Source organism: Balaenoptera musculus, chromosome 1, assembly GCF_009873245.2.
Source record: "Balaenoptera musculus isolate JJ_BM4_2016_0621 chromosome 1, mBalMus1.pri.v3, whole genome shotgun sequence".
Classification (NCBI taxonomy): domain Eukaryota; kingdom Metazoa; phylum Chordata; class Mammalia; order Artiodactyla; family Balaenopteridae; genus Balaenoptera; species Balaenoptera musculus.
This window is the reverse complement of record NC_045785.1, coordinates 46,233,055-46,259,513: the sequence shown is the minus strand read 5'-3', so window position 1 is coordinate 46,259,513 and position 26,459 is coordinate 46,233,055. Positions and strand designations below refer to the sequence as shown.

The 26,459-nt window shown below is 39.1% G+C and overlaps 1 protein-coding gene across 1 annotated transcript in view; it reads left to right on the top strand.

The window, feature by feature from the left end:
* USP24 (ubiquitin specific peptidase 24) overlaps positions 1 to 26,459 on the top strand; it is a 155,365-nt gene that overhangs the window by 110,039 nt on the left and 18,867 nt on the right. Inside the window, 20 exon segments of the mRNA XM_036833258.1 lie at positions 1,330 to 1,474; positions 3,556 to 3,675; positions 4,326 to 4,451; positions 5,088 to 5,186; positions 6,481 to 6,563; positions 6,960 to 7,101; positions 7,331 to 7,450; positions 7,881 to 8,101; positions 8,658 to 8,782; positions 9,843 to 9,984; positions 11,754 to 11,904; positions 12,859 to 12,954; positions 13,633 to 13,736; positions 14,179 to 14,292; positions 18,378 to 18,474; positions 20,828 to 20,944; positions 21,330 to 21,422; positions 22,968 to 23,070; positions 24,227 to 24,348; positions 25,232 to 25,345. Coding sequence (XP_036689153.1) covers positions 1,330 to 1,474; positions 3,556 to 3,675; positions 4,326 to 4,451; positions 5,088 to 5,186; positions 6,481 to 6,563; positions 6,960 to 7,101; positions 7,331 to 7,450; positions 7,881 to 8,101; positions 8,658 to 8,782; positions 9,843 to 9,984; positions 11,754 to 11,904; positions 12,859 to 12,954; positions 13,633 to 13,736; positions 14,179 to 14,292; positions 18,378 to 18,474; positions 20,828 to 20,944; positions 21,330 to 21,422; positions 22,968 to 23,070; positions 24,227 to 24,348; positions 25,232 to 25,345 — 2,434 coding nt within the window.

Here is a 26,459-nt window from a genome sequence, read left to right as displayed (position 1 = left end):
AGTCTTGTTCTGGAAAATTTGGTGCTAGCTCTGCGGGAGTCTTTTATTAAAGCAGTAGAAATACATGAGTATTTCAGTTTTCATTGAACAGAGAAAATAAATTTTCAGCAGTTTTACTGAAATTTTTTTCATGAATTCTTCCATTTGTAATTATTAAAAGTAATACATCCATCAACGAGGAGTTGTGTTTTTTTTAATCATATACAGTGCCTTGAATAGAAAAGGAAACATTTTGTTTCATCCAGTGTACTGAATGGTGTTCATTTATCACAGTGACTCCCAGCCTTTTCCCACCTAAACACGGAAGCCAGAAAGAGATTTAAAATACACAGAAACTCTTTTCACAAGTAATGCTATTCTTATATCACACCAACAAAAGAACTTCTTCATGTTTAACCTGTATATATGGTACCTTCTATTCATTCTTTACCTGTCCTTTGCAACCCAGAAATGCAGGTAAGAAGCAAAGGACAGCGTCAGCTCCATGGCTCTTGTCCTCAGTGCCTGATGCAGTTCTGATCTCCATGCCCTTCAACCCCCTCTTGAACACATCTCCCACACTCCACTCCATAAGTGTTTCTCTCAAAGGTTGGATGTCCTCTTTTCTGTGTATCCTTCCTAACCTGTGATCTCCTAACAAATGCAAGGTTGGCTTAGGTGACTGTGAGAAATCACTGTCCATCCCCTAAATGATTTCTACTAAAGGTGAGCAGTGAAGAAGCCTTTGGTTTCCTGCAGAATGCTTGCTAGTTATCTCTCATTGTCACTTTAAGTAAATTGACTTGGCAAACTATTTCTGCCTCCACATTTTCAGGAAAATAGAAAGTTGATTAGTGTCCTTGAAGAATTTTTTATCTGCAGGTGCATAGCAAATGTTTATGGGCATCTATTCTGATTTGTATAGCTTTCTGCCATGTAGATATTTGAATTTCAGGGCAGTATCTACAAAAACCTTTCTTTCTACCTACTTTAATTGAAAGATAGTTATTTCCATGTTGTGTTTTTGTTAAAGTTTTCAGACTCTCTATTCTCTATTCTTGCTGATCCATCCCTTAGATAATAATCTGGAGTCATAATTAAAAGATTTGCTACTTTATCATCAGGCCAAGAAGATACTTAGCTCTAAACCATAATCATCCCTCCTGTATTCATGGTCTCTTCCTTTGTTAAGTGAGCACCTCCCACTAGATTACTAGGTTGTGCCATCAGACCTGACTTAACCCTGTTTTAGGAATTACAGCTCTTATATTTTCATTTCAAATGTTGATTTAGTTTAATAAGTGACTTAATTATTCACTGTTGAAATTGACTTGTGTCGTTTGTTTTTAGATGTAGTACAGTGAATAGCCGATTGGCAGCCTACGAAGTCCTTGTAATGCTGGCTGATAGCTCACCTTCAAATCTTCAAATTATTACAAAAGAACTACTTTCTATGCATCATCAACCGGATCCTGCTCTTACCAAGGAGTTTGATGTAAGTTTTCTAGACCTCAATGCACTTAATTTTTTTAGAGTGCTCTCTTAAACATAGTATTTTAAAACTATGTTTGCATTATCCTAGTCACAAAGAAAGTCAGTGTTATTCTTTTGCTTATCAAATTCACGTACTCAAATCAACCATAATCTATAGTGTATTATACTAATACACAGTAATATATTACTAAATGGTACCCTTTTGATTAAAAAAGAAGAGAGATTTTCAAGTCAGTTGATAATTACTCTCAGTAAAAAGTAGCATTTCAATCTATTTTTTGAGGAACTATGCATGGCACAGTGCCAGGCACTGGAGTTACAAATTCCAGAAAACATTGGTTCTGTCACAGTATAGTCTATGTTCACTTAAATTCAACTAAGATTTATTGAGTTTACTATGCGCTGAGGTGTTGTTGGCTTTTGGAGTTCAGAAATGAAGATAGAATCCAGCACTAAGATTGAGGTATGTCCTGAATGCTCTACTAACAGAGAGGCACTTCAACACCAGATGGTGGTGTTTTAGAAAGCTTCTTAGAAATGATGGAATTTAAAATAGAGCCCTTAAGAGTGGTGAGCCAATTGAAGCAAGGTGGGAAGGTCATTCCAGACATGAAAAGCCATGGACAGCTTTGTATATGTCGGGATCTGCAAGAGGGAAGCGAGCTGCAGATGCCCTGGAATACCAGACAAGGAGTGGGAGGACACTTTTAAAGCATTCTCCACTAACATCATAAAGAGGCAGTCTCATCCCTTTGGATGCCTGAGCCGAGTACTATGGAACATACAAGTTAGGCAGGAAAAGAAGTGAGAACAGGTGTTCTAAGTAGAGGAAAGAGCACTTGCAAAGTGGAATGTGAGTACGTAAATTGGGAACTATTTTGGTATGAACTGTTTAGTTTATAATGCTTACTTTATGCTATGCTTTAAGTTTTACATGCATTTATTTAATAATCAGATTAAAATGACAATCTTATTTTAATAAGTCAGGGATTATATCAGCATAGTGAAAATATTTGTCATATAAATACTTACATTTTTAGCACTGTTATGAACCAGTTTTTCTTATTTTATAACTTTTTTTTTTAGTCTGTGCTTTGGACTACAAATAAATTACACTGTTAATTAGATCTTAGAAATCACCCTGCTCTAAGTGCATGTTGAATGTTAATGAAAAGTATGTGATATTTAGCAATTCCTTTCAGTCCAGAAGACCTCCAGGGTTTTGTCAATTGGTTAGTTATTACATGGTTACACGTACTTGATATATGCAGATAACATGATTCTGGTCATAGGATTAGAACCAAGATTCTGCTGTAATAGCATTTCAGAGTGTGTCATTACAATATCCATTGAAGTGCCGTGTTGAACTTGTATCCAAGATGCCTTTTCTAGATGATTTCTACCTAGAAAAATACTGTGCTAGAATCTACATTGTTACAGATCATCCTTAAGTGAAATGCTAGGGTGTTTACATACTTATTTTAATGGCATGCTTATTAGAGGAAGTTCAATAGAGGAATGTTACCTTCTCAAAAAAGGAAGGGAAGGAATGTGAGCCTTCTTTGACTATCCAGACAGGTTAGGATTCTTGCAGTAAACGCTTCACAGAACCCTTCCTACTATTCAGGTTACTACCTCAGTTTGTAAATATATATCAGTATTTTTACTTAATTAATGTATACCCTACTATAATGTAAGCTCCTTGAGATAAGCACTAAATACATTTCTGCTCTCTCTCATATCCCTGGCACAATGCCTGGCACATTGTGCTCTTAAATGTTTGTCAAATGATAATCAAGTGACTAAATGCAAGACTACATAGTGGATGTATAGATACATGCTTCGTATATATGTGAGGTACTTTAGGAACTAAAAGGAAACATTGAGATAGTAGTTTTAGAATTGTATTGCATCTGCAGAGGTACTTCATGAACATAGGTTTGCTACCATAACTCGTAACACACCGAATGGATAAATCTGTATCTCTCTTTTCCTCTCAGACATCTCATAAAGCTGTAAGGAAATGTGCTAGTGGCAGAGATACTAATTCTCTCTCTCTATTTCTGCTCCTCTCTTTCCTAGTACCTTCCCCCAGTGGATAGCAGGTCCAGCTCAGGGTTTGTGGGACTGAGGAATGGTGGCGCTACATGTTACATGAATGCAGTCTTCCAGCAGCTGTATATGCAACCTGGTCTCCCGGAGGTGATTTTCTTCCTCTTTCCTGTTTAGTATCATAAATGATGTATGTGTACATTGCCTGAGAACTGTTCCATATTCATATATTGCATTTTGGGATTTACTAAACTGGACATAATTAGAGATTCTGTAGTAGCTTCTGAAATCTGTATAGACGACATTGTTCATAGTCACATATTTTTGTATATCTGCTGAGGTAATATGCTGCCTGTTTGACAGATGGATTTGACTTAATGTGATTTTTGAACTCCTCAATTATTCTCAAATTGTATTCCATAAAGCTACTAACATTTTTGGTATTTTAGAAATATGTAGACTCTATCATTAGCATTCTATAATAATCTATTAGTAGCTTGTGATATAGCAAAGCTATGAAATAGTTTTGAGAATATTCTATGTGTCATCATGTCACACTTCTTATAGAGATCCTGGCATTACTAGTTCCAGTTTTTCATAATCGAACAGAAGCTCAAAGAGATGATTTATTCATGATTACACCAGCTAGGAAGCGTTGAAGCTAAACATATGCAGAGTTATAGCCATATACAAACCTACATACCATTCTGAAGGAGCAGTGGGTACTCACACATACAGAAGTCAAGATGTTCTGAAAGCGGTTGAATATTTCTGATTTAATACAGTTCATTTCTTTTTAGTCATTACTTTCAGTGGATGACGACACGGACAATCCAGACGATAGTGTATTCTACCAAGTGCAGTCTCTCTTTGGGCATCTGATGGAAAGCAAGCTGCAGTACTATGTTCCTGAGAACTTTTGGAAGGTATTTTACCCAGTAACTCTTTGGATTGAAGGGTGTTACGTATTTGGAGCGTGGCTGCATTCTTTCTCTAGTGTCTTGTTTATTGACTCTAGACTAATCCCATTGCCAAGAACCTATAAAAGAAATGTCTATACCATTCTTATTGGCATTGGAGCTTGAGTCAAGTGATTAGAATGTTGAGAATAGTCATTTATAATTTCTAGGGGTTTGCTAATCTTAAATGTTTTGACTATATCCCATTATTCTTATTTAGCTGTTTGAAATATTTGTTCAAATTATTCCTCTGAATTTATGCCAATTTCACTAATGCCTCTAAATAAAGAACATTCTTCTAAAACATTGCTTTACTATGTTTTACCTTATATTTTCCCCTATAGGTTGGTTAGTTTCTAAGAGAGAAACTCTGTTCCCTGGCCTTAGATCTCACCCTCTATGGTTTCATAGACTTTTTATAAAGGGACCGAGGAAAAACATAGATGGCTGAATGCAAGCTAATCTCACGTCAGTAAAAACTTTTATACCCTAATAGTAAACTTGGTTTTTAGAAGCATTTAAGGACTCTTTCATTTTCCTTTTCTACCATATTCAGAAATTGCTACTTTTCCTGTAACAACACATCTAATTCTTGTTACATAGATTTTCAAGATGTGGAACAAAGAACTTTATGTGAGAGAACAACAGGATGCATATGAATTCTTCACCAGTCTCATCGATCAGATGGATGAATATCTCAAGGTAGAAAAAGTTTCATTTTCCCTCTAACTCCCTCAAACTCTGTAACATGAGAGCAGTGGTTTAGGATTTGGGATTACTATGAAACTGACAAATCAGAAAGTGATCATCTTTAATACCACAACAGTAATTCATTTCTTCTGGGTTTGAATATCAAAACATACACAGAACACTACAGATTATAGATTTATTTTCTTCTTAATTCATCTGACACTTGATAAAGTATATAACTCTTAACCTATACCCCATAATGATAACCATTTGTAGCTATATGCTCTGTGTCTGCATTGAAGTAACCTGGCCTCAGAGGAATGCTGCTGTCACCGGTGAACTGATGGCCCCGTGCAGAGCTGTTTTGCTTTGTCAAAGGGTACAAAAGGACCAGATTCAAAAGTTGTTTGTGGTTATGCGACCCAAAGCTTTCTACATCTACCCAGGAAAATGTGTCACAAACTTCCTAAGTGGTATTGCCTTCTAAGATACAGACAGCCTCCCATCACTGCCAGCATTTGCCTCTCCTCTCAGTAGGTACAAGTTATCCATTTCTTTTTAAAAAAATAACTCATAGGGACTTCCCTCGTGGTCCAGTGGTTAGGACTCCACACTTCCGCTGCAGGGGACACGGGTTCAATCCCTGGTTGGGGAACTAGGTCCCACATGCATGCTGCAACTAAGAGTTCGCATGCCACAACTAAGGAGCCGGCGATCTGCAACTAAGGAGCCAGTGAGCCACAACTAAGGAGCCCACCTGCCACAACTAAGACCCGGCGCAACTGGGGAAAAAAAAATAATAATAACCTATAGGGACTTCCCTGGCAGTCCAGTGGTTAGGACTCTGCACTTCCACTGCAGGGGGCATGGGTTCGATCCCTGGTTGGGGAACCAAGATCCTGAAACCTGCACAGCGCAGCCAAAAAAATAAATTAAATAAAAATAACTTATAAATTTGTAGCATTCTATCCACAAGAAAAAAGAAAAGATCGTGGAGAGTTACTCCGAGCTTGGTAATTGTGGCACGGGGAGAAGGATTCAGGATCATCATGGAGAATGCCGTCCTGTCATCAGCGTGGCTGATGGCGATCCTCTTCCTTCTCTGATCGTTTGCATTACTCTGGCAGCGGGTCTCACGGGTTATAATTCTTTCATTAGTTCCCAGCTTAAACTACCAAGCTGACTCGTTTTATTTTGTTGGTTAAATTAAAATCTATGCTTTAGCTCAGGTCTAAGTAAAATTCTGTATAAACAACCTAAAAGTTCTAGAGGCATCAACTAAAATTTTAACTTTTTATTTCAACAGAAAATGGGGAGAGACCAAATTTTTAAGAATACTTTTCAGGGCATCTATTCTGATCAGAAGATCTGTAAAGACTGTCCTCACAGGTTAGTGAAGATAACACTGACATCAAAAAATAATCACCATCATTTTTAAATGATTTTTCTAGAATGTTGTAAATTTTTTATTCATTGAGAGGTTTGCAGATATATCTCCTAATGGATCTATAAATGTTTATTGAATTAAATTTCTTTGGGGAAATTTCCAGGGAATTAATTTCCATTTCTAAAATTTCTTTGTTGAAATTCATAATTTTAAGCAATTCTGAGTGGTCAAAAATTGGCATTTTTGTTTAGTATACTTTTAGAAGGATGAGAAGGTGTTTGTTAATTATAGTGATTAGGAATGTATCAGTAGTTCTGTGTTCAATCTCAAGTATTGTGGTAGTTTCAAGATTTTTAAATTCCATTGCTGATATGGTTTTTCTGTTATTTCCTAAGCAGATATGAGCGCGAGGAAGCTTTCATGGCTCTCAATCTAGGAGTTACTTCCTGTCAGAGTTTGGAAATTTCTTTGGACCAGTTTGTTAGAGGAGAAGTTCTAGAGGGAAGTAATGCATATTACTGTGAGAAGTGTAAAGAAAAGGTATTACATTTGCCCTTCTCAAAAAACAAGATTAATTTGTTATTCATGGACGCTGTCTTTATGTTTTATGTAAGATCAGTATTAAGCTCCTACTGTTACTGCCATTAGATTGTGTCATGACTTGTGTTCACAGAGATGGGAAAGCCCTGTAGAAATCTGTGACCTTCATATTAATTACTTTGTTATTTTATTGTCTCCATGGAGATAATTGGGTTTTGCTTCTCTTTAGAGAACAACAGTGAAAAGGACCTGTATTAAGTCGTTACCTAGTGTCTTGGTCATCCACCTGATGAGATTTGGATTTGACTGGGAGAGTGGACGCTCCATTAAATATGATGAACAGATAAGGGTAACTTATTTTTTTTTCTTGGGTTTTTTAATAACCATTATTACTGTACTCCCTTTATTGTGTCCTTTTTATATTTTCAAATTTCATCTAAAATGTGAAAGGCTGTGGTCTCAGCATTCTGAGGAGTACACAGCCCCTCGTCTTAAGCAGCTGCTGCTAGTGGTACCGGCAGATCTCTAGACAGTAACCCTCATTTCTAGAAGGCATCCTAGTGACAGCGATGAAGTGAAATCCTTTCCTTAATGCTCAAGCAAGAGACTGCTTAAACCTTCCTAGACTTGTGAGCCCTTCTGAAATTGTGTACTTGAATTGGAGGGTGGTCCTAGCTTAAATTAGGAAAACACATCCCTCTTCTTTGTACAGACTTAATTGGGTGTGACCCTATATGTTACTAACCAACATTAATGTGCTCTTTTTGCTTTTTAAATAGTTTCCCTGGATGCTAAACATGGAGCCTTACACAGTTTCAGGAATGGCTCGCCAAGATTCATCTTCGGAAGTTGGTGAAAATGGGCGAAATATGGATCAGGGAGGTGGAGGATCTCCACGAAAAAAAGTTGCCCTCACAGAAAACTACGAACTTGTCGGTGTTATTGTACATAGTGGGCAGGCACATGCAGGCCACTACTATTCCTTCATCAAGGACAGGCGGTAAGGGGTTCTCGTACCGCTCCCTCACTCCACCCTTCCGGTAGTCTCTCCTCCGTTCCCTGCCCTGCTGTACCTCTCCTCCACTCCCCCTGCTTTCCTATGTCCCTCCTCTGCTCCCACTGCCCTGCTGTACCTCTCCTCTGCTACCCCTATCCTCCTATATCTTTCCTATGCATTCTCTGCCCTCCTGTATCCCTCCTCCACTCCCCCTGCCCTCCTGTATCCTTCCTCTGCTCCCCCCGCCCCCCTGTATCTCTCCTCTGCTCTCCCTGCCCTACTTTGTCATCCACACTTATCATTACGGTGCAAAGAAGCTTTCACATTGTTCTTTGATCTTATTTCATATTGGATTTTTAAAACTTGTTGCAATTGTTTTATCCCTTCAATTAGAAAAGTTGTTTAAGAAATTGAAGTAACTGTTGCTATATTTTCCTTAGGTGTTTTCAAATGGTAATTACCTGCTGTATTTGTAGACAATACATAGAGATAAATGCTGGGGATAGGGAGGTTTGATTTGTAACCTCATAATACTTGTTTTATCAAATCTGTGCTCTAGGGGATGTGGAAAAGGAAAGTGGTATAAATTTAATGACACAGTTATAGAAGAATTTGACCTAAATGATGAGACCCTAGAGTACGAATGCTTTGGAGGAGAATATAGACCAAAAGTTTATGATCAAAGTAAGTATTTGCAAATGTATATTTTCCATTAGTTCTATTTTCTTAATTTATAGTTTTCTAGCAGATGGGAAGCAGTATTTTTTATATAAAAATAGAACAGATTTTATTTTTTTTGCATACGACTGCTCTAGCCATGTAGATCCATGAACTCCTTGATAGCCAGGGTGAAAAGGTTCAAGCTGCTTACAGAATTCTTTTTAAATAATTCCTTACAACAGCCCTGGGATGGGGGGTGAGTTAAGTGGAAGAAATGAATATTAAAGGACAACTTGAAAGAATTTCAACCTTAAAAATACAGTTTCAGAAGTAGTAGTCCACTAAAATTTTCAAATTTCCTTTTCACTTATGTAGAGGTGTGATTAATGGAGAAGACATTTCTAGCACCTGTGTTTTTAAAACCTTATTTGTTATGCAGTGTGGTAAAGGAATCTTTCCACAACCCTACCCCCAGAAGAAAAAATATAAGGAAAAGTACATCACAGAATCCCATCAGAATTTGCTATTTGAAGAAGAAATATTTTTCAGAGACCTTGACATTTTTGAAACCTGATTTTGAAATACTCTAGGGGCATTTAAATTTTTCCACCTGTATGAGATCCACAATGTTAGATTTTGACACCAGACCATGGTAGTCATGCATCTAATGGTAGTAACCTTTATTAGCTGAACATAGTGTCATTGCCAGAATTTACCTGGATTTGGCTCTTCTATGCAGAAATGGTTAAGTGAGGCCAATTATAATCCCATCCTATGCCACAGAACTTATTTTTAAATGTTACTTGCCTTTTGATTAAACTTCCACTTGCCTCAGAATGTTTACCTTCTTTCCCCTACTCTGCTACCATACAGCTCCTTACTCCCTGCCCCTCTGCATCACCTTCAGAGTGATTTTAAGCAGTGCTCTAAAAAGACACACACTTCACTTACGCTTTCCATTTAACAAATTTAGTAAATAATTACTTGCTGGATTTGTGGGTCCTTTGTTTTAGATTGTCAAGACAAAAAAAAAAAAAACCTTTTTTATTTACAAAGAGTTATTTCTTATTGTCTCGTTATGAAGCGAACCCATATACTGATGTACGCCGAAGATACTGGAACGCCTATATGCTCTTCTACCAAAGGGTGTCTGATCAGAACTCCCCTGTGTTACCAAAGAAAAGTCGAGTCAGCGTTGTGCGACAGGAAGCTGAGGATCTCTCTCTGTGAGTTTCTCCTCTGTGTAATTTGCTGTGTGATTTCAGTAGGTGATACCGTGATCTTCAGAGTATGCTGTTTGGGATTTAAGGGTAATTAGCTAAGCTAGAGAGAAATTCTAAAAAGAAAAGAAGTAAATCCCTCTACTCCTTTTCTTTTTTCTTGCTGCTACCTGGTCATTATTTCCCTGGCAAGAAGTTATTTTGTTTTCAGAAACATGCATAGAAATTATTTCGTTCTAGAATTGAGATTTTTTAAAAATCTCATTTATTGAGTACACTTTATGTCCAGAGCATAGTTTTGGGTTGGCCAAAAAGTGCCTTCAGTTTTTAAGTAAAATAAAAGACACATATTTTATTTTCACCAAGAACTTTATTGAACAAAGTATTCACCCTTTTGTTCCACTATCTTATGCCATTTTTCAGGCAAATTCATAATTCCATCTTCCCAAAACTTTTTATCTTTTTGAGCAAAGAACTGTTCTAGGTGCCTTTTACAGTCTTCCAGGGAATTGAAATTTTTTCCATTAAGAGAATTTTGTAAAGACCGAAATAAATAGAAATCCAAAGGTGCAAAGTCTGATGAATACGGCAGATGAATCAAAACTTCCCAGCCAAGCTGTAACAGTTTTTGCCTGGTCATCAAAGAAACATGCAGTCTTGTGTGATCCTGATGGAAGATTATGCGTTTTATGTTGGCTAATTCTGGACGCTTTTTGTCGAGTGCTGCTTTCAGTTGCTCTAATTGGGAGCAGTACTTGTTGGAATTAATCGTTTGGTTTTCCGGAAGGAGCTCATAATAGAGAACTCCCTTCCAATCCCACCGTATACACAACATCACCTTCTTTGGCTGAAGACCGACCTTTGGTGTGGTTGGTGGTGGTTCATTTTGCTTGTCCCATGGTCTCTTCCGTTCCACATTATTGTACAGTATCCACTTTCCATTGCCTATCACAATTTTTTTTAAAAACAGAACGTTTTCATTACGTTTAAGTAAAGAATTGCATGTGGAAATACGGTTAAGAAGGTTTTTTTTGCTTAACTTATGAGGAACCCAAACATCAAAGCAATTCACATAACCCAGCTGGTGCAAATGATTTTCAGTGCTTGATTTGTATATTTTGAGTATGTCGGCTGTCTCCCACGTGGTAGAATGTTGATTGTTCTCAATTAATGTCTCGATTTGATCGCTGTCAACTTCAACTGGTCTACCTGACCGTGGAGCATCGTCCAGCGAGAAATTTCCAGCACGAAACTTCGCAAACCACTTTTGACATGTTTGATCAATCACAGCACCTTTTCCATACACTGCACAAGTCTTTTTTTGCATTTCAGTTGCTTTTTTACCTTTCTTGAAATAATAAAGCATAATATGCCAAAAATGTTGCTTTTTTTCTTCCATCTTCAATATTAAAATGGCTACACAGAGATTCACCAATTTTGATGTCTTTTTTAATGCACTCTGCTGTGACAGCTGTCACATACAGTCCAACAAAATTGTTTCAAATGAAGTTAAAGACAACTAAGTGCTACTAGAGCCATCTTATGGGAAAAAACAAACGAACCTTTTGGCCAACCCAATACTATACCAGCACTGTCTGGAAAGTTTTTTTTAAAGGTCCTGTTTTCTGTGAATTTGCATTTTAATACATTAGATCAGGAAAGTATACAGTTTAAGTCTAATACCCTGTTTATGTTAAGTTTATCCGGTTGTAGCAAACTACTAAAACAATAGCTATTTTATTCTAGACAAACACTTTTCTGATTCCATCTGTTAGGTCAGCACCATCTTCACCAGAAATTTCACCTCAGTCATCTCCTCGGCCCCATAGGCCTAACAATGACCGGCTCTCTATTCTAACCAAGCTGGTTAAAAAAGGCGAGAAGAAAGGACTATTTGTGGAGAAGATGCCTGTTCGCATATACCAGGTAAGAACTGTATAAAAAGTTCTAAGGGATAAAATCCAGATAAATGTCAAAATCTATCTCATGGGTCCAGAACTACTCCTGCCAGCCTTCTTGTGGACGTAGTTGTACCTCTAGCACCACGTCTTCTGACCCACCTTGTCACAGAGGTGGCAACAGACTCAAGATTGGCCAGGGCTGTCACTGACCTGCTGTGTGACTGTGGGATGCCCCACATAAACAAGGGGGAGGGAGTGGGCAGTGCAGAAACACATTGCTGAAATTAACTTATTGAATCTGGAGAGAAAAATAAGTTAAGGTTCATAACCTTTGGGTAAAACTAATATAACAGTGATGACCGTTAGTTACTGAATACCTACTCTGTGCTACATGCTTCAACAAATCCCTAATTCTTAAAACGCTCTCGTGGAGTACCAGGTTTTATTCCCATTTTTCAGATGAAAAGGAGAAAAGGCTTAGAAAAGAGAAATGATCTGTCAGTGTCACAGAGCCAGGATTTAAATTCAGACTGTCCAGCTGCCCAGTCCAGACTTTATACACTAAGTAATCAAAAGCTAAGTAGCCAGAATCAAAAAATTTAAGAAAAATATGGAGTCTTTGATTGAGAGAGAGAGAGAGAGAGAACTGAGCGTCTGATACACAGAGAGCATGGAGTTGGTTGTACTTGGGAAAGCTCTGATTGTCTCTTTCCACTTAGAGTAACAGGTTAGAATTCACTTGTCCTTCACATGGTGGTCTTCCTGAATTTCCCAGAAGAATTTGGTTTAATGAATCATAATTCACCTTTTCACAACTTCTTATCTTTGAAAGGAAGTTTTTCCTCCTTTTTAAAAATTTCAAGGCTTGAGACAAGTGTTTTTATGAACCCATTTTACCTAACATATCAGTAAAAATGTCTTCTACATATTGAATAATTTACCCTGTTTCTTAAAAATAATTACCAATTTTCTTTTATAGATGGTGAGAGATGAAAACCTCAAGTTTATGAAGAATAGAGATGTGTACAGTAGTGATTATTTCAGTTTTGTTTTGTCTTTAGCATCATTGAATGCTGTAAGTACTAGTTGGATTGTTACTAAACAAATTAGAAAGGATCATAGTTAAATATCTATCCACTAAAGCATTCAGTGACTCACCCTCACTCTCACTTGTTAGCATTTAGATTAAATGCCAAAAAAAATTCCCACAAATGTGTCACTTAATGGGTGATATTAAAATACAGGCAATATTCAGAATGTATAATGCAGATTGTGAATGAATGTGGGTTTCTACTTACTGGCTTAAGTGCTCTTGTTATATTTTATAAAAAATTTAAGAGTAGCCATAGGTGATGTAAACAGATATTGGGCTATGAGGAGATTAATTATTCCCAATTCGTAATCAGATGTTACCAGACTCAAGATCAGCTTCTAAGTGCTTCTTTTTCTTGAGTACCATGATCACAGTTTGCCAATAAGGGGAAGACTTTCTTAGTCTGTTGGTAGCTTAATTAACATCCTGTGGTCTAAAGGCTCTATTTTGAGAAAGCTTCATAAAAGAAATGAAGGAGATATCTTTTCTTAATCTTTTTAAAATTTAACTGCAACATTTTCTATTACGAACTGGCTGGATTTTTCTTACTAGTATTTAACTTTATTTTATATATATCTCATTATTCAGTTCATAACAATGCATAATAATCTATAAAACTTCTGTGAAAAATAGCCTGTCTTTTTTCTCCCTCTCTTGTAGACTAAATTAAAGCATCCGTACTATCCTTGCATGGCAAAGGTGAGCTTACAGCTTGCCATTCAGTTCCTTTTTCAAACTTATCTACGGACAAAGAAAAAACTCAGGTAAGAAGTGATACGTTTTGATGGTCTGTTGTGACAAAAGGCATTAATTAAATTAAAGTTGAATTTATAAATTCAAACACTTAAAAATTCAAAACATTGTTTTAGGTAGTTGAAGGCAACTACCTAATAACACCCAGATGATTAAAATATGGGTTCCTATGTTTAAGGTATTTCTAATTCAGCAGGAAAGATGGACAAAACAGAAAGAGAAAGAACTGTGGTGTAAGGCATAAATGCTGTATGTCTTTAGAAATTGGGAAAAGTCATATCCAGACATGGGGCTTGAACTGACTATCCATGTTAGTCCAGCAGTCATTGAGTACATAACTTATCCTCCACCCCACCCCCCAAAAAAAATTTTTTTTAAATAAAAAGAAATGAGCGACACTCCATGGCGTTATTTGCTGGGCTGTCTAACATCGCTGTCTTTGCTTTTTTAAAGGGTTGACACTGAAGAATGGATTGCCACTATTGAAGCATTACTTTCAAAAAGTTTTGATGCTTGTCAGTGGCTGGTTGAATATTTTATTAGTTCTGAAGGACGAGAATTGATAAAGTAAGTGTCAGTATCTTTCAGTTAAAAGAAATTTGTGTCTCTTCCAGTGATTTAGAGCTGAAGCTTCTCATAACTCTTTTTATTTCAACTTGAAATTATTTTCCTGGTTGGAATCAGTTCTAAGCAGGTAACCAGGCGCTGACAGGCAACTGCTGTTGCCCAGGGGATTCCAAAATACAAACCTCTTCCCTCGGACTCACAGTCTGGTGGCAGGTAAAGGTCAGCAGTCCTGGGTTACACAGTAATACCGCAGTATTGCTAATATGTTTGGATTCTGGCTAAAATATTATTTTTCAAAAAGTTTTTGATAGTATGATAGTGTGGTAAATATACCATGATAGTATACTTACCTACATGTCTATAGTAAAAAAGTAATTGGATTTTTCAAGAAGGTCCGATCACTGTGAATGTTTACACCTTGCTCCTTATTCTCTCATCCTCGGAGAGTTCAGCATCGATGCGGGAGACCCAGCGAGCACCTTGAGCTGTCAGTGGCCAGGCTGCCTTACCCCCAGTGGCCGCTTCCCTCCCTCTGCCGCAGCTGTGCCCCACGCCTCTCGGACGTGCTGAGCTGGCTCACCCACTCCTAGCCAATGGCCTTGCCTCAGCCTTCACCCGCAGCACAGGTGGAGCCCCCGCCCCGTCCCAAGTTGCACACCAGCCAGTCTGTTCCCACCTTCTCCTTTCCTCCTGATAGAATGGAGGAAGTGTCCTCTCTCCTCTCAAAATGAATCTCTCTGCATGAGCAAAGCTTCTCAAGGAAGTTGGCGTCTTTACCTTCCAGAGCTTTCTGTTGGGTCACTTCTCTCGGCATACAAATATGCTCTGGTATCTCTCAACTTAAAACAGACAAGAAGGAATTCAGAAATGCAGGTCCCTTCCCACAGGGAGATCGTCGTGCGGCGGCAAGTTAAGATCTAATTGAAACTCCTGGTCCCGTATCCCCTTCATCTTGAGGTCTGAGCTTCAGACATTCATCCACTGGCCTGCTTGGTATCTCCACCTCTGCCTCCTCCAGTGTACCTCATACAGCAACAAAAGGGTTCTTTTGAAACAAACTAGATTATGTTACTTCTCTGCTTAAAAATTCTTCAGTGGATTCTCACCGCACTTATAATAAAATCCAAAATCTTTGCCATAATGTAATACAAAAGGCCTCACTTGAGTATGGGCTTTGCCTGTGTGTTTCACTTTCCACCTGGCTTATCATTCACCTGATTGTTGATTCCTTGAACACACGAAGCTTTTTGTCCTGCCTAAAGACCTTTTCGCCAGTTATTCCCTCTGTTTGAAAGTCTCCCCTCTACTCTTTGCATAGAAAGCACCTTCTCATCCATCAGATGTCAAGGGCCACCCAATTTAAAGTAGGTCTGCCCTATTGTTTGCTCTGTCTCCTCCACTAAACTTCAGCTTCCTGACGGGCAGAAGCTACTCCGTTTGGTTCCCTACGTTAAGTGCTCACGTATTTGTGCATGAATACATTCATACAGTTCATAAAGAGAGAACACATAAACATTTCTTTGAAGTGTTGTTGCCTGTCCCTTTAGAGTTTGCATTAAAGATAACCTTTCACCCATTTTCCAGCTTAATTCCAAAATATCTTCCCATTAGCACTCCTGAGTACTGTGTTAAGCAGTAGAACGTCATAGAATCATCATCCATTTGAAAGGAACATGGCAAAATACTTAGTTTACCATCAAGCAGGCTCGCTCTTAAATATCTCCAGAGAAACTCAGTAACTTCCTTTGGTAGCATGATTTGGTTTCTTAGAATTCCTAATGGTAAAGAACCTAGTGAATTACCTAATCTAAATGTTCCTGGTAGAGTTTATTATATTTTGTCTTTCTTTATAAAGCCCAATTACTCATCATTATCAATTCCTCAGTGATTTGAAGAATTAATATTCTCCTTTCTCTAATTACTTATTTCTTTAGAACTTTTAAGATAGCTTAAGTTGTCGTTGTTACAACTAAAAAATAAACATACACTGTACTAATACCTCAGTAACTGTGCATGTGAAGAGGCTGTCGTCTCTCAGATTAGCCCCTCTGTAGCCCTTTTGAGGGACAATTTTTAAATGTAATTATAAGTGTAAAAAACTAAATTAGCAAATAATGCTTGCAAATTGATCTAAAGAAATTAAAACTACTAACATGAAGGATACTTTACATCTTTAAAATTTTTTTTATATTGTGGAAATTTTTAAACATACTCCAAAGTCGACAGAATAACGAACCCTCTCCTGTACCCATCCCCAGCTCGAGTTGTCAGCATTTGGCCAGTCTTGTTTGCTTATCCCGATTCCCACACATGCTCACATGCATGCTTTTCTTTTATCCTCTGAAATATTTTAAAGTAAATTTCAGACATCATATAATTTCACTATAAATTTTTCAGCATGTATCTCTAACAGGTTAAGTTTAAAAAATAAATAAATAAATAAGTGCTTTACCATCATCACTCTGAACAAAAGTGATAGTAATTCCTTCCTATCATCCTATACCCAGTCTATGTTCAGAGTTCCCCAGATGTCTCAAAAGTGTTATTTTACCATTGAACTTGTACAAATCAGGCTCCAAATGAGCTCCATTTGGTCTCCATTTGGCTTGTATGTTTCTTAAGGTTCTTTTAATCTGTAATTGTTCCATTTCCCCACCACCTTTTTTGTCATGCCATTTAACTGGGGTGAGACAGGTCATTTGTCCTATAGAACTGCCCATATTCTGGGTTTGTTTGCATTCTCACGATGCTTCCTAATGTCTGTGATAGGAAATGTGGAACACCCCCTATAGATATTCTTTGCAAAAGAATTGTACCTGAATCTGATCAGACATCTAGAGCTAGATATTACAAGAGTACTTGTTATCTTTTAAACTTGCCTGGAGTTGCCACTTAGAATCTTAGTGGATGTTAAACAGAGCCTTTGTGTCAGATTCACATTAGGTAGCTAATGCTTAGCATTGACAGTTACGTGCAATGAGCAGAAGTGAAGTGGCTTCAGAAAGCTCCGCTGTCATCTTCCTGTGGGGAGAAGGAGGGCAGGGCTGTCAGCAAATGCTGCCCTCAGACAGGGACCAACCAGAGCAGCTTTCACTGTTGTGACCTGAAAGAATGCATCAGGACAGTTTTGCCTTGGGTCATCAAAATTATGTTATATTAAATCTTGCTCATGGAACAATGAGACTTTTCTGTTAAGAGATATTAGAAACGATAGGTAAGTTTTCACTGCGCTGATTATAATATGGGTTGTCATGTCAGAGTGTGTGTGTGAAGCAGAGAAAGAAAAGCTGACTGTGGGGAAGCGTGCAGTTACCTAGTTGCTCTCAGGTAGTTACCACCACCGCCCGGCGCCAGGGAGCGGGTGTTTCTGCCTGACCGTGCCCTCCGCCACATCTGAGGCTGCTGTCTCTACCGCCTTGGTGGTGTGGAGGATTGGATTAGGTCGTGCCTTTGCAGCGGGCAGTGTAGCATCCCAGTGTAACACTGGGTGTGCCAAATATGATGGACGTGTCTGATAAACCTTAAAGCTGCTGTCATCATCATCATCATCATAGAAGAAGAAGGAAGGAAGCAGGACCTTTTCAGCCTCACATGCTTTTGGGAGGACTGAGTAATAAGTAAACGTTGGGAGGGAAGAGGAGAGGAAAGTGAAAGGATGGAAATACCAGGTGCACAGGGGGATTAGGAGGTGCTGTGTTGACTCAGAACTTTTAATTTGTGTCTTATTCTGAGACATTGAAGGGGTGCCAGGGAGAACTACTCCTGGGTGAACAGAACTTATAAAATTTTAGGTTCTTTGCTTGTATATCTCTTGAAGTCTGAATTTACATTTATACAGATACTCATCTTAGGGGAAGAAAGGAAGAAGAAAGAGGAAAAAATCCACTTTCCGTGTTCAAGGGTCTTGTTTTCCTTTTTCTCCTCCTTCCTCCCTCACAAGGGCCTGTGTGTGCTGACGCTGTCAGGAGACTTGAACTGACATCTTGGAGTAATTTTTTTCTTGGACAGTAGGTGGGACCATGTTGGGAAGGTTGGGTTATAGAAATCTATCTTGCTTTTTCACACCACGTTTCTCTTTATGTTAGGATTTTCTTGTTGGAGTGCAATGTGAGAGAAGTACGTGTCGCTGTGGCCACCATCCTGGAGAAAACCCTAGACAGTGCCTTGCTTTATCAGGATAAGGTCAGTCTTGTTTTCTAAATGTTATTTACACGTTCTGTTTTTACCAAATGTTTTAAAGTGCACATAATAAGAAAGAAAGCCTAGGGTTAGAGTCTGGTAATTAGCCACATAAAATGCACGTTCTGTGCACAGACTTCCTGATAATGCCAGGCTAGAAGGCATTCTTGTCCTCTCCTCCTCAGATCCCAGATGTCAGGGTAGGCTAGGAATTCAGATCTGCTTTGGTCTGCGTCAGGATTTTCTCTCTAGAGCACTTCCTTCTCAGAGTCTTCTCTCGGGAGTTTGTGTTCGATCTCTGCGTTAAGACCAACCTGAGTCTAGAGTCTCTAGTCTAGACCGACAGTCATTTTGAGCCACCCCTGGCTTTGTCTCTTCCCTCCTAAGTTATTTTCATGACCCGAACCTTCATTTGGCAGCCGGACCAAATAGTGCCATCCATCCAGGGGCATTGGCCACAATAGTTCCTTCTTTGATCTCCGTTATTCCCTAATCCTTGTTCCTGTTCTTCTGAATTTCTTCTTCTTCTTAACCATGTTTCCTGTAACATATTTTCTTCTGGTTCACAATTCCACATATGCTAAAACAAACCATGGTATTTATTACCATCCTCAATCCCCCCAAATTTTAAGTCTTAGGGACATAAATGACATGAGTCTAATTATTCAGTCTGTTATTAAGTCCTAGCAAATACAGCAGTTACTTCCCAAGTTTGCTGTTTCAAACAGCTGACACTACATGGAAAACTTTGAAAAATGTTGTTTTCAGAACGAATTGGCTCCTTGTAAACTCCTTATAAATTGGCTTGAGGCAGTGTCTCAATGAACTGAATGCAAATTCTAGGAATTGCTGCTTCAGATTCAGATGTTGGCTTTACTGTTCAACCCTGAGCAAGTCCTTTAAAGAGCCCCTTGATCCACACCCAGTGCCTGGCACCCAGGCACTTAGTTCCTTCAACAGTCCTGAGCCGGGGCGCACCATTAGACCAGACATGCTCAGGAGCTCTGCTCAATCCAGGATGGAGAAGGAGGTCAAATATACTCTTCAGGGAGGATCTAGAGGAAGACTGTCCCTCTCAGTTCCAGGAATCCTAAGGAAGTAGAGGTTTACTCTAAGGCATTGGCTTTCGATCAGCTTAAACAGCAGAACCATTTTTGGTAAAACCTTATTTACCTGGTTGCAGAATATTTAAAAATAGGTCATTGGGAGCAGCCTAGGACAGTTTGGATACCGTTGCTCTGAAGTACCCCTGTGGAAGTTTTCTAAGATATTTAACATAAGGACCTTCTTACTCTCCTCCTTCCTCCCACGTACAAACCCAGACAAAGGATAAAGGCAGAATTAGCGTAGTCTCCCTACAGCTGGGGTCAGGCCATAGCGCATCATCCCACCAACCTCTAAAGGCAGGGCTGCGGTGGGGAGAAAGGGAAGGGAGTGGTGGAGGACATAAACCATTTGCCTCAGTAAATCCTACTTGATATCCAGCTGATGTATTTTATGTCTATTTTTACCCCATAATGGAAATGGTACCTCTTGCTACCCACTTTATATTGTGAAGTACTTTGAAATGAAGTGCTACATAAATGGTAGATTTTACTGTATATAACAAGTGTGACAGGATGGATGGGAGTATTTCAAAAGTCTGTGAGAACCATCTCCAGAGGAAATGAACTGATAAAGAGTAGTAAGGCTGGTCTGAATTCTCAGATCACACATGAATTTCTAGGGACTTGTCCAAAAACAGTTGGGGTGGGAGGGAAAGAAGAAGCAATGTGATGACCAAAATGGTTTCTAAACAAATAAAATGTTTTTCAAAGCTTTCCATGAGGCGTCAGCGGGCTTTCAAGTAAGTTCACAGTTGAGTCGATATTACCGTTGTCATTCTGTCAGGCTGTTGCTCTCCATTTGCTCCATTGGCTTGGTTTCTAGCCCCTATGCCTGTGTCTGTGTTTTTTATTCTTTGCATCTGTGATTATGTGAAGAAGTAGCATAGTGGAGGGAGGGATTCAGAAATATGTTACCTCTAAACCCCCTGCCTTTTAAGAGACAGAAAGAAATGGGCTCTGCAAAAAATGTGACAATTAGGCAGTAGAACCGTGCCTTGAGTCTGAAAGCTAGGAAACAAAACTAGGCTTTTCTTTTAATTATTTCTACAGTTCCACCAGTCTTCCCTGGAAGATCAAATTGATAATTCTGTTTTTGCTCTCCAAAGCATAAATCCATCTGAATCTGAGACTGGATTGTATCAATCAGACTTTCCTTTTGTTCTCATGGTGATTTACTTCAGATTAATCCTGTTACAGATGTCTGTCTTATACTCTTTTTCTTTATGTAATTTCATCTTTCCTCTAATCAGTTAAAGAGCCTTCATCAGTTACTGGAGGTACTACTTGCTCTGTTGGATAAAGATGTTCCCGAAAATTGTAAAAACTGTGCTCAGTACTTTTTCCTGTTCAACACTTTTGTACAAAAGGTAAATGATTTTTTTCCTAATATAGCAGATTGATAGTCTAAAGGAATTTTATATGTGCAAAAAATTCAGACTGGTCAATATAGGATCTATATGATATGGTTTTATGAGTGTTTCTTCTTAAAAATCTTAATTCGTGCATTATATTACTTGCAAGAATTCCAGTGTATGTAGGGATCGTTACTTACTGTTGGAGTAGAAGTCTGCATTGAGACTAGGGGCCGTTGTGCAGCACTGCAGGGCTGTTAGATTTTTAACAAGTACTTTCTCTATGTAAATTATACCATTTAAAAACTTACCACTTAAAACTTCTCATTTAACTGTATTTTTGGAATAGATCTCTGTCTGGATAGGAATATAATTTGTCATTCTCAATATCTCGTGACAGCAAGGAATTAGGGCCGGAGATCTTCTTCTGAAGCATTCAGCTCTGCGACACATGATCAGCTTTCTCCTAGGGGCCAACCGGCAGAACAGTCAGGTAATGCCTACTTTTATATATCCCAGCGAAGTGGCCACAGTTTTGGAAGCCACAGTGTTTCTCTTTGTAGGGAATAAATATTAATTTCATCAGAGTCCAGGTATAAGTACTACATAGCCTTTAGAATTCTTTGGAGTTCAGTTATTTTTACAGCCTCCTCATAGAATTTATTCTAAATGCTGTAACCAATGGGAATGACTAACTAGGATATCACTCAAAATGCTAAGTGCTGAGTGACCTAGGAGGAAAGATGGGTTCTGCCTGGGGGATTCGAAAGCATTCAAGAAATAGTGGCATTGGGTCCTCCACTTGCTCTCTGGGGCTGTGAGCAAGGCTGTGTTGGTGGGCGTGCTTACACGGGATGCTGGTCACAGGCCAGGATTCAGATGTGAAGTCGAACCATTACACGCCGAACGATGTTGCTGCAGATGTAATACTCATATTCGGAAAATGAAAGGGAAGTGGTTTTGTGATAATAGGGTCAGATATATCAAAAAATGACTCTCCTGTTTGAAGTTCCTATATTGGTGTGTTTCTCCAATCATTGTATTTCTTCTGTTTGATAGATTTAAAATGCACAAAATGTGAACATGCTGTAATGATAAATACTGTTTATGGAACTGGTTACTTTTCATGCTGTACCTCTGAAACTCACAATTCAGTAAAACAGGCAGTTTCCTCCCCATTCTCAGGCAAGAATTACAGCTCAGAAAAGTTGTGACTTGTGACAACTTGTGACAACCTTGACAAGGTCACAGGGCTAAAGCTCTGGTTTCCCCTGTATGTGATGCATTGCCTAGGGAAGCTTTCCTTTCTTTATTAAGGGAGACAGACTTGCTACTTAGGCCTCCTCTCAGCCTCCTGTCATACCACCTTGCCGCTGTGACTCTTTAGTGTTAAAGAAACAAGTACTGACATGCTCTGTGTGTTGATGTTATGTTGAGATTTACAGTATCTATTTTTTCACTTCAAGCTTTTCCTTATCAGGGACTCCATTGACACTGGCGATTGACTTAAATTCATTGTAATTTAAATAAGATTTAATTAATGGTGTTATGTTGTATGATTAATATTGTTTTGCATTTATGGAGCACACGAGTTTGAAAACATTCTACCTTTCATGTTTCATTTGGTCCTCACAACCACGAAGTGGGCGGAACAGGTAGGTTATCTCTGTCTTTACACAAAGAAGTCAGGTAGAGAACTCGCCCACATCCGTGTGGTGCAGCGAGTGGCAGAGGAGAGCCAGGCCTGCAGACCTCCAGCCCCACAGGCTTTCCCCACTGTACTGGGTGCAGGAAAATTACCTGGCACAGGGTGAGCGCTCAGTACCTGAATTGAATACATAAATGGATTTGTTTTAGAATACAAGTTAATATACATCTACGTTAAGCCACTCTTAAGCTGGCTTAAAACCCATGACTTTTTTGGACTTTGACCTGTCCTACTGTCAAACATTGAGAAAGAATGTGGCTCAAAGTATCATGAACCCGCACACCCTTCTAACCAAAGCACTAACATCCACTTTATTTTCTCTGACAACAGATACGTCGATGGAGTTCGGCACAAGCACGAGAATTTGGGAACCTTCACAATACAGTGGCGTTGCTTGTCTTGCACTCAGATGTCTCTTCCCAAAGGAACGTTGGTAAGCTTTAACCTGTCTTTAATACATCAGGAAAACAGAGAGATGGTGAGTTTGTCAGTAACACGTGGAGAGTAACAACGTTGGCAGTTAAATGGGTGTTACTTGTTTCTCATTTGGCTATTTGATATTTGAGGAACACTTAAAGTTTTTTGTTTCAATCCACGTTAAACTTCACCTTATTTTACTAGTTTGTCACAAGAGCAAGCCAGTCATTTCTTTGGGGTGGGATATAGAAGTATTTAACAACACTCTAGGGATAAAGGTACATTTCTGCACTGTTTCTAGGCCTTGTCGTGACAGCAACAGTAACAGTGATAATACAGGAAAGCAGCTGAGAAGTAGTCAGTGTTTTCTGTGTGCTGTGCCTTTCCGTGGGGCTCGCAGTTTGTTGTGTTGAATCCCCTCAGCAAACCTGTGAGGGCAGTTCCCCTCCTGTGTGCGCAGAAGCTGAGATAGGGAGAGGTCTAGTAGCCCCTGAAAGTCTCACCGCTAGTCAGGGGCGTGGCAGCCAGTGTGGAATGCAAGCCTCTGACCCCCGAGCCTGTGGTAGGGTTTTCATGTCATCTGACCAGGAAACTAGATTAAAATCACAGGGCGTCCCTCTGATCTGGAAATGCCGTTGGCTGTCTGAAGGGACGTTGGGAGCGCTCAGACGGTCGTGAGCTAGAGCGTGCTTCCTAAACTCTGACTCGCCCATCTACAGAGGCAAAGCTGCCGCATTCATGAGTTAGAAGAGTTTGCAAAAGAAAATGAGAGTGAGAGTCCTTGCTTTTCTAGCATGTGGGGTAACCCCTTCCACGTGGGTTGATTCTGCTCAGCACAGGTGGTGTTGGCCATTGGGCAACAGAAGTGCCTTGTCCACGGTCTCTTCAGAGGCACTTTGGGCATTTTTTTTTTTCATGCACTTTGTATATTTTAACTTCTTCGGAAGATTGTCTTGGGTGGAATCACCAGGAGGCTAGAGATCTTGCACCTACATCCTGGGCATACATTGAAAGAGAGGGGTAAGTGTTTTCTCCCATCTCATGTCTGTGAGGGAACAGTTGTAGGTGCTCAGTGGTTGCATGTGTGAATCTTGAGGGGATCGCTTTGCCTTGTAGAGTCGATTTCATGTGATAATATCCAGTAAAGTGGGTTTTTCTTTGGTCCCCTAAAGCTCCGGGTGTATTTAAACAACGGCCGCCTATTAGCATTGCCCCCTCGAGTCCTCTGCTGCCCCTCCACGAGGAAGTCGAAGCCCTGTTGTTCTTGTCTGAAGGGAAACCTTACCTGTTAGAGGTATGTACTTGTTCTGCTAAAGCCATTTTCTTTTCGTTTCAGCTGTTTTCTTCTTTTTGAGGAAAAATGCCTTTTGTTATAAGTTGTATTTTGTATGTTGCTCTGATGAAGGGGAGTATTGTTAAGAGAAGTGATTATTTCAAATAATTTTATTTCCTATATGTGTGTCAGGAAGAAATAAGGACTAAATAGTCTTAGTCCTCTCTGCAACTAAGAATTGGGCCTCAAGATCCAGCCCAGCTAATGACCCCTCCAGGTCCCAGGAGCTAGGTACATGGCACCTCCCCAGTCAACAGTCATTCAGTTTATTATCAGAGGGTTTATTCCCAATCTCTTGTATGTGTCCCTGGTCCTGGAACACTACAGCTCTGAAGCACATGGGTTTCTCAACCTCAGGAGTGTGGAAATGGGCTGCTCACAACCCCCCACTGTGGCCCATCCACAACGAGTCCCTTCCCCTTCCACCTAGAGCTACCCCTCTTGAGAACGTCATCTTCCAGTCCTTCTTTCATAACTTGATTTACATAAGTATGACTCTGTGAGCATAATCATACTGGTTTTTAATTACATCAACAGTGCTGTGCTATATATCTCCTTTTTTTTTTTTTTTTTAAGCTTTTCATTGTGTATTTTTTTTTTGGATCTATCGGTGGTTATTTTAATGGGGGAGGGAGGTTTACCTTTAAAAATCTGATGAAAGTGACTCCCGAGAGAAAGGTGCACATTTGCACAAATTGTGTTAACTCTCAAGACAGACTCAGACTCTTTTGAGGCAATGTTGATGATCATAAATCTGAGCAAATTTCAGTGAAAGTCGGAAACAGCACATCAACAGTAAACTGTGACGGAAGAAAGGCCGACTCCTCTTCTGCCCTCCCGCTAGGTAATGTTTGCTCTGCGAGAGCTGACGGGCTCACTGCTGGCGCTCATTGAGATGGTGGTGTACTGCTGTTTCTGTAACGAGCATTTCTCCTTCACCATGCTGCATTTCATTAAGGTAGGACCTCGGGAAGCCCGATGATAGCCTGAGAGCCTGTGGGTGAGACACGAGGAAAGCATTCCTTTGGCTCCCAGGCACTGTGTTTCTTTTAATAACCTTAATTGTTTTTCCTAATCATAAAAATAGTATATACTTACTGGTTTTTTTTTTAAATGAAGAATAAAAAAGAATTCAAAATCTTACCATTTACACTATTCTCATACATTTCCCTTTTATTTTCTATGTATGTATTTTAACATAATTGGGATTTTATTGTCTTTATGATTTTGTGTCCTTTTTTTCACTTGACATTTATAAGTATTTTCCATATCATTAAAAGTTATCTGAGTATATTTCATTCTCTCATGTACCATAATTTACTTAGCCATTCCCTTCCTAGTGATGCATATTTGCATTGGGTTCAATTCTTAACTATTAAGAATAATACTTTATAGTTAATGATAATGCTGTGGTGACCATTATTGTGTAAAATGGTTTTACAGTTTTAGATTATTTCCCCAGGCAGCATCTAAAATATCAAAACTAGATTGATTTTTGTCACCTTCTGAAATAGTGATGTATGTAGTTCATTTATGAAGCTCTGATCAGTGTGTAGTAATTATTTATGTTGCACTTATTAGATGCCAAGCACTGTTCCAAGAATATTACCTATTTAACTCACTTAATTCTCAAGTACATAAGTCCTTTGAGGTAGATATGTTTTTATCACCATTCTGCAATTGAAGAAACTGAGGCACAGGGTCACACAACCAGTAAGTGGCAGAGTGGGAGTTTGAACATCAGCAGTGTGGTTCCAGGGCTGTGCTCTTAACCATATTGTTTACTACCTTGCTGGGGATTATTAGAAAAACCTTTACGCCTACACCTAGCATTTTTATTTGTTTTTAATCTTTAATTTTTAATTACATGGATAATATATAACTGCATTCTCTTGGTGAAAAACTAAAACGTGCAAACAAGGCCAAAGTCCACCTTGACCGCCACCGGCCAGGCTCATCCCCTCTCCACCCTACCCCACGGATCCGTAGTGTCACATTGTATATGTCTTTCCAGGCCTCATTCACTTACTTAGTACCGTACCTGGCACCTTGCAAGTGCGGTGTGGTAATGC